This window comes from Rhineura floridana, chromosome 1 (assembly GCF_030035675.1).
Source record: "Rhineura floridana isolate rRhiFlo1 chromosome 1, rRhiFlo1.hap2, whole genome shotgun sequence".
Classification (NCBI taxonomy): domain Eukaryota; kingdom Metazoa; phylum Chordata; class Lepidosauria; order Squamata; family Rhineuridae; genus Rhineura; species Rhineura floridana.
Window position 1 is genome coordinate 172,790,715 of NC_084480.1, and position 14,303 is coordinate 172,805,017.

At 45.2% G+C, this 14,303-nt stretch overlaps 1 protein-coding gene across 5 annotated transcripts in view; it reads left to right on the top strand.

Annotated features, from left to right (window-relative positions):
* The window catches only part of FCHSD1 (FCH and double SH3 domains 1), a 39,630-nt gene extending 25,566 nt beyond the window's left edge, over positions 1 to 14,064 (top strand). For 2 of the 5 annotated variants that reach the window (XM_061586053.1, XM_061586017.1), the window contains exons 14-20: positions 8,078 to 8,206; positions 8,987 to 9,070; positions 9,448 to 9,625; positions 9,884 to 10,089; positions 10,760 to 10,844; positions 11,147 to 11,214; positions 13,356 to 14,064. In XM_061586053.1, the coding sequence (XP_061442037.1) occupies positions 8,078 to 8,206; positions 8,987 to 9,070; positions 9,448 to 9,625; positions 9,884 to 10,089; positions 10,760 to 10,844; positions 11,147 to 11,214; positions 13,356 to 13,421 (816 nt within the window). In that variant the 3' untranslated portion in view covers positions 13,422 to 14,064. Of the gene's footprint in view, positions 1 to 8,077; positions 8,207 to 8,986; positions 9,071 to 9,447; positions 9,626 to 9,883; positions 10,090 to 10,745; positions 10,845 to 11,146; positions 11,215 to 13,355 lie in introns of all 5 variants that reach the window. The other 3 variants (XM_061586035.1, XM_061586026.1, XM_061586045.1) reach the window with 3 other exon arrangements.
* The last annotated feature ends 239 nt before the right edge of the window (positions 14,065 to 14,303 follow it).

Sequence of the window (14,303 nt, forward strand, 5' to 3'; positions counted from 1 at the left end):
CCAGAAAGACAGAAATGAGAAGACGTGTAATGGGTTAACACTGTGCAGCAGCCCAAGGTCAGAGGCTGCAGCTGGCAAGAAACAGAACATCTATAAAGCCTTGAAAGAGAAACTACAAGGTGTGGGGGTGTGGGGTTGTTAGAAGAGTTAGGAAAGTATTCGTGTCTGTATCTGTGAGAGAAATCCTGTCAGTAAAAGACTCTTAACAAGTAACGGTCTGTGTGTGGATATCTTTCGGCTGGTTCTATTCCTACTGGGCACAGGGCTGGCACACGCTAGCAATACGCCACTGCAACAGGGGTTATGGGCCCAGCCTAGCGGCCCAGCCTGCCCAGCCTAGCAGCCCAGCCTACCCAGCCTAACGACCCAGTCTACCCAGTCAGTCTGCCAAAGTGCTGCAGAAGAGTGCTTAATCGTGGAAGCCAGTCGGGCGAAGAAATAGTGTTTAGCAGTGTGCAGAAGAAGTGGCTGCAGGTATGGCAGTTTCACTTTCAGCTGGGATGCCTTTGGAAAGGCTCACTGAACAAAACTATTCCAGTTGGCGATTAAGGATGCAAGCGTTCCTTACTAAGGAAGATTTATGGCAGGTAATTGTGACCGACCCACCGGCGCATTCCCAACTGGCTCCATGGATTCGAATGGACGAGAAAGCGAAGGCATTAATCATCTTGGCGGTTGATGATTCTCAATTGCTGTTTATACAAGATAAGCCGACGGCGAGGCTTATATGGACTGCATTGAACGGAGTGCATGTGAGAAAGACAGCCAGCAGCAAAATTCACTTAGCACGAAGGCTCTATCAGATGAAGCTGGCTGAGGACAGGACAATGTCTGCTCATTTGTTGGAAATAAAGAAGCTGTTTGCAGAGCTGCAAGAAAGGAATGTGGAGCACACACAGTTGCAGCAAGTATACATCATCCTCTCTTCACTGAATTGGTCTTGGGATCCGATCGTGAGCTTGCTGGAAGCAATGCCAGATGAGGGACTGACAGTTGAGTACTTCTCGGGCAAACTGCTCCAGGAGTGGGACAGACGCAAGGAAGCCGATGGAAGAGAGAGAACTGAGAAAAAAGAATGCAGAAAGCCAAACTTCAAAGGCACAGAAGCAAGATCGTTTGGACTAAAAGCCTGTTACTTCTGTGGTGCTACAACTCATCTACAAAGAGACTGTGAAGCGAAGCGAAAAGGACGAGGCAGGAAGCCGTTGTGTGTGCAGCTGGTGAGTGCTGACAACTGCAAAACTAAAAGCAGCAAAGACAGAGACAGTACTGTATGGGTTGTAGACTCAGGCGTTACCCACAGTATGGTGAAGGACATAACTTTGTTCAAAATACACTTCCCACGAAAGAGGATGTTGTGCTTGCGGATGGCACGCACAGACAGGTATTGGGGAGGGGAACTGTAAAGTTAAGCAAATTGAACACCATAATGACTGATGTATTGTTTGTACCAAGCTTAGAATGCAATATCATGTCTGTTAAGAAACTGAATGCAATGGGATACGTTGTCACATTTAGACAAGGGACATGTGAGATAAAGAAAGGGGACAAGCTCTGTATGAAGGGGAATCTTAGGAATTCACTGTTTTACATACAATTCAAACCCACAGGATGTGCTACTATGTGTGCAAACAAGAAGCCTCATGACCAATGTATTCATCTATGGGATAGAAACCTAGGTCACGCTAGTTTTGGTACGATCATGAAAACACCCAGTAATAGTGTGGATGTGACACTAAAAGAGTGTAACCAGTATGTGGAATGTGATGTATGTAATCAAACCAAAGCCACGGTTGCTCCTATATGTAAAGAGGCAGAGAGTAGCACAAATGCACCATATCAAATGATTCATGTTGATCTAGCAGGACCATTTCAAAGTTCACAAGGTGGTGCCAAGTATTTTCTGGTGATTGTAGACGACTATACCAGGTTTTGTACCATTTATTTGTTACATGCAAAAGATGAAGCAGAGGGGAAACTGAAACAGTTTGTGAAAAAGGTTGAAGTGCAACACGGTGTAACAATCCAAAGAATACGCTCTGACCAAGGAGGAGAGTTCACTGGTAAATCGCTAGAGCAGTATTTGTCAAAGAAAGGGATAGAACAGAATTTCACTGCCCCATTTTCTCCATTTCAGAATGGATTAGCGCAGAGAAAAAATAGAACCGTTCAGGATGCAATTAGAGCCATGTTAAGGGACTCTGAGTTACCAAATGCGTTTTGGGGAGAGTGTATATTATATGCCAATTACATTCAAAATAGGCTGTATCATAGAGCAATTCAAACGACACCATATGAGAAACTCAATGGAAAGAAACCAAGACTACAACATATTGTTAGATTTGGAGCAAAGTGCTGGGTGCACGTTCCCAAAGGAAAACGACATGGGAAGTTAGCTCCCAGAGCACAGAAAGGGAGTGTACTGGGATTTCAAAATGCTTACTATTGTGTCTGGATACCAAATCAGAGAAGGGTGGTGCTAAGCAGGAGCATTAGAGTACAGGAACAGGACTGGGATAACATTGAGTATGTGGAACTAGGCAATTCACATGAACATGATGCAACCACAGAACATGAACCAGAACAAGGGATAAAACAAGAGGAAGAGGAACGACCTCTTGCTAGTGAGGCTGACAGAGGCAAAGAGGAAATAGAGCCTCAGGTAACATTAAGACGCTCTGAAAGAGCGAATCTGGGTAAACCACCTGAAAGGTTTCAAATTGGCACAGTAACAAGCCAAGAAACAAACAGGTGCAAAGTAATGGATGATGGTGAAACACTGTACCTCGAATGTGTTAAACAATGTGTTAAATAAAGATTGGCATGACATGTATGTAACGAAAACTAACTGTAATTGTGGAAAAGCAATGAAATGTATGTACTCATGTCTTTATGGAAAAGGTGGGAACTGTAGGCTGCTGAGAAGTCTATGTGTCTGGTTTTCCAGAAAGACAGAAATGAGAAGACGTGTAATGGGTTAACACTGTGCAGCAGCCCAAGGTCAGAGGCTGCAGCTGGCAAGAAACAGAACATCTATAAAGCCTTGAAAGAGAAACTACAAGGTGTGGGGGTGTGGGGTTGTTAGAAGAGTTAGGAAAGTATTCGTGTCTGTATCTGTGAGAGAAATCCTGTCAGTAAAAGACTCTTAACAAGTAATGGTATGTGTGTGGATATCTTTCGGCTGGTTCTATTCCTACTGGGCACAGGGCTGGCACACGCTAGCAATACACCGCTGCAACAATGAGGAGTGTCTCAGTTTGCAAAAGATAAAACAGTGACAGATGAACTATATTCTTGCAAAATTCTAGGTGTGCTCCATGTTTTTAATTGACCATGCCCACCTTTCCTTAAGTGGAGTGGTTTAAGCATAGCAGGCTGAAAACGTGCATCTGGGACAGGCCAAGTTTGTTTTTTCCAACAGCTAGAGTCATTGCTTACGTAGTAACATATTGTAATCAGTCTGATTTAACATCAAACTGCAGTTTCAGATTCAACTGTTAATACACCCAAAGTAGAAATAGAGCATAACCTCCAGTTTGAAACACAGAAGGCTGGCTGTTTTCACCATCATATGACATTGACCAATAAAAAGGCTTTGAAATTAATTGTGCAAATTGTGTTTGCATTTGACAAAATTGCAGGGCAGTCCAATATCTCAGAGAGGAGGTCAGGTCTCCTGCTCCCGTGGTGCATTCACTATTGATGCCCAATTTCCCTGCCTTTTAAAGTTTGATAGAAATATCTGTTGGCTATAGGTACGTTCTTAAACCGCAAGTTTTTTTGCCTATTAGTGAATCTATTCTTAATTACCTTTATGCTTTAAGTGGTAATGTATTCCTTAAACAGAAGTGTGAGGAAAGAATTGGTAAAAGGATGCTTGTTGGATTGCCATGTCAAGACCATTTTTTTGCCTATTAGTGAATTTTTCTGCTTTTTAATCCGGGAGATTTTTTTTATTTTATTTTTTTATTTATTTAATTAAGCTTATATACCGCCCGACTAGCAACAGCTCTCTGGGCGGTGAACATTAAAAATACAATAAAAATAACACAAAACTGTACACAAAACTGTACAGTCTAAAATCAAAATATAATAATTTACAATTAACAGGAATTAAAATGCCTCAGAGAAGAGAAAGGTTTTAACCTGGCGCCGAAAAGATGATAGTGTCGGCGCCAGGCGCACCTCCTTGGGGAGACCATTCCATAGTTCGGGGGCCACCACTGAGAAGGCCCTAGATCTTGTCACCACTCTCCGGGCTTCCCTATGAGTCGGAACCCAGAGGAGGGCCTTCGTAGTAGACCGTAGTGTACGGGCCGGTTCATATCGGGAGAGGCGTTCCGACAGATATCGTGGTCCCACGCCGTATAAGGTTTTATAGGTAAGTACCAACACTTTGAATCTGGCCCGGAAGCATATTGGAAGCCAGTGCAAACGGGCTAGCACAGGTGTTATATGCTCAGACCGCTTAGTTCTTGTTAGCAGTCTGGCTGCCGCATTTTGCACTAGCTGTAGCTTCCGAATCGTCTTCAAAGGTAGCCCTACGTAAAGCGCATTGCAGTAGTCCAGACGCGAGGTTACCATAGCATGTACCACTGATGAGAGGTCCTCCTTACTCAGATAGGGACGTAGCTGGGCTACCAACCGAAGTTGGTAGAACGCATTCCGGGCCACCGAGGCTACATGAGCCTCAAGTGTGAGGGAAGAGTCTAAGATGACTCCCAGACTACGCACCTGTTCCTTTAGGGGGAGTGTAACCCCATCCAGGACAGGGTATATATCCACCATCCGATCAGAGAAACCATCCACCAACAGCATCTCAGTCTTGTCAGGATTGAGTCTCAGTTTGTTAGTTCTCATCCAGTCCATTGTCGCAGCCAGGCAACGGTTCAGCACGTCGACTGCCTCACCTGAAGAAGATGTAAAGGAGAAGTAGAGCTGCGTGTCATCAGCATACTGATGACAACGCACTCCAAAACTCCTGATGACCGCCCCCAGCGGCTTCATATAAATGTTAAAAAGCATGGGAGACAGAACCGAACCCTGCGGGACCCCACATTGGAGAACCCACAGTGTCGAGCAATGTTCCCCAACCACTATCTTCTGGAGACGACCCGCTAAGTAGGAGCGGAACCACTGCCAAGCAGTGCCTCCAACTCCCAATTCCGCAAGCCTCTCCAGAAGGATACCATGGTCAATGGTATCAAAAGCCGCTGAGAGGTCAAGGAGAATCAACAGAGTTACACTCCCTCTGTCTCTCTCCCGACATAGGTCATCAAACAGGGCGACCAAGGCAGTCTCAGTGCCAAAACCAGGCCTGAACCCCGATTGAAATGGATCTAGATAATCGGTTTCATCCAATAGCGCCTGGAGCCTGGAGATAAGAAATGGGATCCTGTGCAAGTTTACTGAGAATGAATTGATCATTTGCATGCTTATTGAGTTCAGTGGGATTTACTCCCCTGCAATCATGCTTAGGATAGGTCAAACTGACCACAGAGGATGGGGAGGGGGGAGGGGGGAGGGGGGAGCAGGGAGGAGAGGAAACGCAGAGGGGAGGACTAGAAGGGGAGCAAGCAGGAGGGGGAGGGGAGGAGAAGGACAGATTTGATCATTTGCATGTTTACTGAGTTCAGTGTGGTTTACCCCTGTGCAATCATGCTTAGGATAGGTAAAACTGACCAGGGGGGATAGGGCTGGAGTGGGGAGGGGAGGAGGAAGAGCAAGGAGGGGGAAGTCGGGGAAAGACAAGTCTGATCATTTGCATGCTTATTGAGTTCAATGGGATTTACTACTATGCAATCATGGTTAGGATAGGTAAAAGTGACTGTGGGGGAGGAGCAGGGGAGAGGAGAGGGAAGGAGTAAGGGAGGAGAGAGAGGAGCAGAGGCAGGGGGACTGGAAAATGGCCAGGGGGGAGGGCAGGTTTGATCATTTGCATGCTTATTGAGTTCAATGGTATTTACTCCTGTGCAGTCATGCTTAAGATAGGTAAAACTGACCATGGGGGGAAGGAGGCAGCAGGGGGAGGGGGAGGCGGGAGAGGGGGAGGCGGGAGAGGGGGAGGCGGGAGAGGGGGAAGGAGGGGATTGGAAGGGGAGGGAGAGGGAAGGGGCAAGAGGGAGGGGATAGGAGGGAGGAGAAGGGAGGGTGGGTTTGATCAGTTGCATACTTTTTGAGTTAAGTGGGATTTCTGTGCAATCATGTTTAGGATAGGTGAAACTGACCTGGGGGGCAGGGAGGGGAGGGGAGGAGATTGGGTGGGTGGGTGGGTAGGCGGGCACTGGGCAGAAGGGAAACCCCTTTCCTTTTCAAAAGAAACATTTTCATCATTTCCCCTACCTTTTTATTCTACAGCAGGCACATGTAGCTTCCCACCCAAATTTAAACCAAAGCGGTCATTGGCCACATCCACACCAGACCTTTATTTCACTTTAGACCGTCATGGCTTCTCTCAAAGAATCCTGGGAAGTGTAGTTAGTGAAGAGTGCTGAGAGTTGCTAGGAGACACCCTGCTCCCCTCACAGAGCTTCAGTCAGAGCAGCTAGAACTCTGTCAGGGAAATAGGAATCTCCTCTCAACACCCTTCACATACTACACTTCCGAGAATTCTTTGGGGGAAGCCATTACTATCTCAAGTGAAATAAAGGTCTGGCATGGGTGTGGCCCCGATTAGGCTGACAGTTGGTTCTTACTGAGCATGCCTGATGTTATCATTGAGTTCCATGTAAAATTTATTAAATTAATTAAAAATCGGCCAGGCTTTTTTTAACTTTTAAACTGCAGAAGATGAAGGTCAGAGTATGGGGCAAGGTCAGTAATAGGATTACAGGTAGTCTGTGAACATGGCTGATTTTTAATGAATTTCAACAAATTATGAGAACTCTGACAGAAAAAAGTCCAAAAGGGGTCTGTTTTTTCTGTGTTTTTACACTTTGAACCCTCAGTTCTCACTAAGCATTTTGTGTATCGCCATGAAAATTTAGAGGGTTGTTAAGCAAGAGTTTCTGAGTTCAGGACTATACGTTTTGTAAGGTTTTGTTTTGAAATGAGCTTATGGGAAGCATCAGAATGGTATGGGGAGTATTTTCAATTTAACATTGAGGAATGCGAAAAATCCATGCTAGCTATGGTATACAGCCACCCTCGTGGCTGTATAATTTAATATGGGCATAGCGTGGACTACCTGAATAAAGCTCACAGATGACCGGTAGTCTACAGACCACCGTTTGGATCAATAAAATTGATAGTTACCACTGGGCCAGGCCTTGTAGCCTTCAGCTGGGCAAGCACCCAAAACAGGGCAGGTACCAGGTGGCAAGGAAAAAGAAAAACCACTCAACTTTCCCCCATCCCAGAAGAGCTAGCTAGCTAGCTAACTAGCTAACTAAGTAACTAACTACCCACCTACCTACCACAGAATGCACATCTTATATCGATCAATACCTGGGCAAGGCATTGGACTTAATTTTGCATTAATTTCATTTTTCTCAATATTTATTTATTACATTTATATACCACCCCATAGCTGAAGCTCTCTAGGCGGTTTCCAGCAATTAAAATGTTAAAAACATACAAATTTTAAAATAGGTGGACCCACATAAAACATAGATTATGAATTAGCATAATCTGTCGGGGGGGGGGAAGAGTAACCAGGACTGCTACTATATCAGCAGTTCTACACCCAAGGCACTTTGACGTGCTCTAGCACTGGTTTGCCAAAATGTTATGTTTTTATTTTTGTTCATTTTCATGACTATTTTCCTGCTACTCTTATCCTTCAGAATGCCAGTGTCCTAGCAAACAACAAAATCTAGCACACATTCAAAGCAGCTTATACAAAAATGACACAGACATGACATAGTGTCATCCATCATAGTTAGTCTACTGTGTGCATTACTCTGTGCATAAAATTTAACATAACTGCTCAGATTAACACCTTGGAGTGACCCCCCCCCCCAAAAAAAGATCAGATCTTCTATGCCTTTGGTCTGGAACTGTCTCTTTTTTATATTTGATTGATCTGTCATTTTACCTTCCTATAGAGTACTTTTGACAATAACACATTTTTCTTCAGGCAGAAGATTTTGATCTTGCTGAATTTGATGATTATGATGACAGCACAGAACTATTTGAGGACACAAGGCCAAGCTCAAGCATGGCTCATGTTTATCCTTTGTCCTGCAAAGTATTCTTCCCATACCAGGTAATAAATTCCTTTCTTCTCCCAGGTCTGAACTGTTGCTTCAGCATGTTCTTCACATAATGATTGATTGCTCCAAAGCTCAATAACCATCTCATGAGTGGTTTTTCGGGAGCTTAAGCAGGGTCAGCTTCCAGAATTGGGGTACCTCAACCATCAGGTGAGCTTCTTAATCGCAAGTGATGTAGAAGGTGGGGAAAACAAATAAAGGGAATGCTTTAGCACCCCTCCTGTATTCATTTACTGCCCATCATCCCATAGCACCAGCACTCATCTGCATCTGGGAAGACTTTTGTTTTTGAAAGGTGGTATAGAAATGTCCTCACTGCCATCCTTACCTGGATTCTGATAGTGATCCCTCATGTCTTATTCTGAACCTGGAAAAGTCAAACAGTGTCTCAGCTCAGACATAACAACAAACTGTGGCTTGTTGATACAAGAATGAGCAGCAGGAAGCCTGTTGCTTTCATGCAGAGAGAGGAGCCTTTCAGTTTGCAACAAACCATAAGCTAAAGCTTCTAACCTCCTCTCCTCACACAGGAAAGGGAGAAGGAAGCCTGTTACTCTGAGGCTCACCACTAACTCTCGTAGCTTGTCACTGTTGCCTGAATTGAGTGTGTGCATCTCAGAGGGCCCATTATGGCCTTTTAAACCCTGTCCAGCCCAGTTGGCTTCCTGCACCAGCCATCTGCATGAATACTGCTGTGATGCTCGGATAGCATGCTGCTGCTGTTGCTGTATGTACTTTGTTGTGACTTTATTATGTGCCTTCTTGTCTGCCAGGCCTGCCAGTCTGATGAGCTGTCCATTGCCCAGGGGGAGGAGTTGGAGGTCATTGAAGATGGTGATGTGGAGGAATGGGTCAAGGTTGGTGAAGGGAAGCTGGGTCAGATTTCTCTCAGCTATGGGGACACCTTTCATGAAAATCTGTCTCTGGGGTGGTAAGCAATAGTTATGAATGGGTACTGGACAACTCTGTAAGGCCCACTGCCTGGGAGGATTGGGCTCATGAGATAATTGTGTCCCATCTCTGGAGGTAATGCAGATACCAATGTGTGAACTGAGCACTAACATACTTTGGATCACAGAGAGAGCAGAACCCAAGCTGTAGCCTTGGGTACAGGTTGGCTTTATGCCATCCTTCCAGACAGATAGCTTGTTCCCCAGCCACACATAGTGGGAAGACACCAGTGCCAGCTTGTTCAAAGATCTTTTTTAATGTGACTTCTCCCATCTGTCTTTAGGCGCGTAACAGGACAGGACAGGTCGGGTATGTCCCTGAGAAGTACCTCCTCTTTCTGGATTCAGTAAGCAGGGAACGCCCAGCCCTAGATGGGAACACCGAGGAAGAGTCCTCTGATATGACCCTTGAGAGGGAGCTGACAAACATCATGAGCATGGACCTGATGCTGGAGCCTGGAGGTGCGTCTTGCTGGGGTAGTGGGAGGTCTGTGGGTAGTGTGACCCATTGGGAGAAGGTGCATGTATGAAGATGTGGGCACAGCACCAGCTTTTCTTCCCTGCCTGTTGAGTCTTCTCTGTGATCAGGATTTCTGCTTGCACTTGAAAGGGTGTGGTTTGATTTATTTACCTTGTTAGCCTATCCTTCCTCCAACAGTGTAGATGGCTGTTGTGCCCACTTGCGTTATAAGACCAGTTGTGCCCTCTGTTTGTTTGCAGCTTCGCTAGTGCGAGCCCTTTATGACTACGAAGGGCAGAGCTCTGACGAACTCAGTTTCCCTGAGGGGGCCATAATCAGAGTGCTGCCTCGGGAGGAGGGAGCTGTAGATGATGGCTTTTGGAAAGGGGACTTCAATGGGCAAGTTGGAGTCTTCCCATCATTGGTGGTGCAAGAAATAACTGGTACTCAAGAGACAACTGAACAGGTGAGTCCCAGTGTGGCTCAGGAAGATTAGAATAGTTTATATCTGTCTTCTTATGGAAACAGAATATGGACTGTTGCAATTGGCAGGCCCCAGATGTCTGGGATCCACAGATGTGCTCACAGCAGTGAGTGTACCTCCTGCCTCCAATGAGCATGCCCAGGCTTCCTCCAAAACCTGATGCTGAGTTGGCAGATAATTTATTCCTTTGATCAAGCTGTGCTTCAGAAGGGCTCAGCTGTTTTATGATCTATGAGAGGATCATCATACCAGTGTCATGTTGATCAGGAGTCCACAGGTTCTGCTTGGTTTTGGAAGCCAAGTTGTTGTCATCACTGTCTTGTCCATTTCCCAGCAAGAGAGGGACAGCATCCTGTCTTTGCTATCATAACGAGCATTAGATGTGCTCTGGGGCTCCAGAATGTAACACAAGGCCTGATGTGGAAGGATTGGTGATAATTAATCTCAGGGGAAAGCACTTGGGAGCTCATACGTTGCTTCACATGTTCCATGGCTGAGCCATAAGTTCCTGAGCTAAACCCTGGTGAACCGGTTCCCAGCCCAACATAGGGATGTGGAGAAACAATCACCTGAATTCATTCTTCCTGTTGGTGTCTTAGAAGTTTACTTCACTTGCTTTGAGTCTGATGGTAGCTTAGTTTTCTTATTTCAGGAACTGCTCTCACCATCTCCTCCAGCCTTCTCCCCTCCAGTCCTTGACCATGCAGTATTATCTCCTCCAGACAGTCTACTGGGAGGTGAGTTACTTGAGAAACTAACATTTGGGGGACCCGCAGAAGGTGGTTTCTGGAATAGTCAAGTTGTGTTAGAGAGGACTGATGCCAAGCTACAAATCCCTAGTGTGGCTCAGATTGTGCTGTTTTAGATGACTGAAAACTCGGGCCTTGAGCAGACTTCTGTAAGGACAGTGACAACTTACCTGTGTTTTTGGAGAGGTGTGTGAGAGAGACACACAAGTGAAGGGCTAGGATGTTGACAGTCCTACACTTGCTGTACACACAACAAGAGCTTAGTCATTTATGTTTTTGTGTGTTCCCAGGTGGCTGGCAAGGAAATGTGGCTGGAGAGCACAGTTCTCCTGACCTGAACACACCACGTATTCGCCCAGTAAGTTTAGCCATACAGCTTGATGGGATGGCCCATGGGCCTTGATCTCCGTTCTTTATCCCTGCCACTCACAATAATGTGCGTGTGTGTGTGTTCATTCACATAGGCACACCCCAGAATTTTAATAGGCTATGATCCAATCTTTGTCTCAGTTTGACTAAATTTTATTTTATTATTATCATTTTTATTTCGCAGGTAGAGGAAAAAAGCCAGAATGTTGCAGTTCGGGCAAAAGGGAGAGAACTCAGAGCTCCTGGGTCTTATACATGTGTTGCTTAGCCTTGCCAATTATGTATTTCTTGCACTTAAATAAGAATTTATATTGGAGAACAATTGACAGTCTTCTTTTGGAAGACCACACAGGGCCTTCTCTCAGTCCCACCAACGAAAACAGCTAGGTTGGTGGGGACTAGAGAGAGGGCATTCTCAGTGGCGGCCCCCACTCTCTGGAACTCCCTCCCGTTCGATCTCCGCCATGCCCCTTCCCTGGATACATTTTGCCGAGCCTTAAAAACCTGGCTCTTTGGACAGGCCTTCGGGATCCCCGGGGTGGGCTAATTTTTCTATGATTGTTTTAAATTGTTTATTGATTGCCCTACATTGTTCTATACTGCTGCTATTTAAAATGGTTATGGTTGACTGCATTGTATTTTATTCTGTATTTATATTGTATTTTATCAATTTCAATGTGTACGTTGCCTAGAGTGGCTTCGGCCAGATAGGCGACACAAAAATTAAATTTTACTTACTTTACTTTACCAATAAAAGTAGAGCAGTAAGGAAGATAAAACCTAAGAGTTGAATGACATTGACTTTGAACAAAAAGGATAAATTTGGGCCATTTTGTTACCTAGTTTTCAATCCAACTTGAGCTAGTCCTCTGCACAGCCAAGAGAATCCACAACATTATTTTAAAAGAATAAAGCTCAGATGCAGTTTCATGATCTGGAAAAATAGATGGTGTAGCAAGAGTTGCCATGACAGAAAAAGAGGTAAAAGACACAGAAAAAGGCTGGTCAGATGTCTCCTAGTGCATTGGAGTGGCCTCTGTGCTATAGTTCATCTGCATTCTTCATCTAGAGCAATGGTGAGGAATGTTGCAAGTGGTCAGGAATGATGGACATTTTGAGTCCCAACAATATCTGGAGGGCACCAGGCTCCCTGCCCCTGAACTGGATGCTGTGTGGACAGAAGCTGGTCAACAGCGGCTATCTATTGGCATTGGCAATTAACAAAGGCTCTTGTCTAGTTGTGGGATCAAAAGTTAGAAGATTGTCATAGTTCTTTATGTAGTAGTTCATGTTGTGTTGAGCCTCCAATTATTTTGTGTTTCTTTTTACAATAAAGGAAAAAGGGAGGTGGGTAGGAAATGAGCCCATGATGAGAACTGTAATAAAGCCTGTTTGTGGAAGAGCCCTTTGCCTTTCCACTCAGATGAAATGTAGCAGGGCGCCACAGCTATACTCCAGACCCTGCAATATAGTCTAGGCCTAGTTCTGCATTTGAAAGTTAGCAGAGAGGTATTCTAGCTAAGTGGCTTCCCAGTCCTGAAGGAAATGGGCACAGCCCTGCTTAATGTGTGCTTTCATATGTTCCCTACTCAGCTGATGCGCTTGTGTTAGGACTCCAGTAAGGCAGGACACAGTCTTGAGGCTTGATAGGTGAAGTGCCTTCAGATTCTCTACTGTCTTCCTGTGCTTCCACAAAAGATTTCTCTCCAACAGACTGAGCATTCCCCCATAACTCTTTCTTTTTGCAACTAGCAGAAAAAAGACATAGTTGGCCAAGACAGACATGGCAAGAACGGCCAGGAATCTTTTCTTCTTCCCCCACCTTTGTTTCTTTTTAAACACCTTCTGGGCAGGCACAGGTCTAGGTGAGGAAAAAGTCTTGTGAAAAGAGGCTACTTAACTCCTTTTCCTTCCAGTCATGTTTTTATGCAGATTTGCCCTCCCCCTCCCTCTGAAAAAAAAAAGTGGTGGAAATAACTATGCAACTCCTAGTGTCTAATTTGGCTCTTCCCAGGTTTTTGAAAAGTACAGTAATGGGATCCTCATCTTGCCCTTTTGTGGACATAAGGCAAAGTGCAGGAACTTCAATCTCTACCCCTCACAGGTTCTGACTCTTTTTTCTTTTTTTAGGTCCGAGCTCCCCCACCTCCACCATCGAAGACTCCAGAAGCTGACTTGGTGCTTGGTCATGATTAACTCTCCATCTGCCATGAACTAGGATTCCCAAGAAGGCTTAAGTGCTTTGGGGGCTGGTGGGGCCCCAGGCAAATTAGTTTCTGCTTGGAGTACTTGGGTGTCTCTAGCCGCTTTAGAGCCCACTCTCACATTCTCAAGCACCAGCAAGCTAACAGTGGGATGGAGGTGCTGAGAGGTGCATTGCTGCTGCTGTGATGAGCTTCTCTACCTCAACACATGAGGCTATGGCCCAATGGACTTACTGGTTCCAGAATGGTCTTACCGAGGAATGTTGAAAATAAGGGTTTTGCTTTCCTCTCTGTACCGTGATTCAGCCCTGCATGTTAGGACCTAGAAATGGCAGGCTCTGTCTAGCTTTGATATTCCTTGGTCCTCTACTTGAGGCTGTACAAGCATTTTTCCCCCATTCTGTGGTTTGAGATGGGAGCTGGTCTCTCTCTTGGCTTTTAAATGCTGCTAGCTGGCATCTGTTTGCACTTAGTTCTGATAGACAATTGATAATGTCAGGGTCTGAACTACTGCTGCTCTTACATGGTTACTAGTTCTTTTACTGTCCCCTGAAGAGTGGGCTGGCTTCTGTGCTGTGTCTTTGAGAGGCAATAGATGGGTAGGCATTGACCCAATAAACAGACATCATTCTGCACGTCTTCAGCATCTTTAATGGGATTAGGTTTTGTTTGTTTACATTGTATTTAAACATGGAAAGATGTAGGGAGAAGGCAGAAGTGGCCTGTCATGGCTTAACTAGAACACACAGAAGAACATCACAGGAATGAACTGGAGCAGTTTTTAATTGGCTCATCTCCAAAGCCAGGTTCTGGTCTCTATTCCTAAGAAGAGGAAAAGCCTATCCAGAGTTGTGGGAGTCTCCAAGGTCTGTGC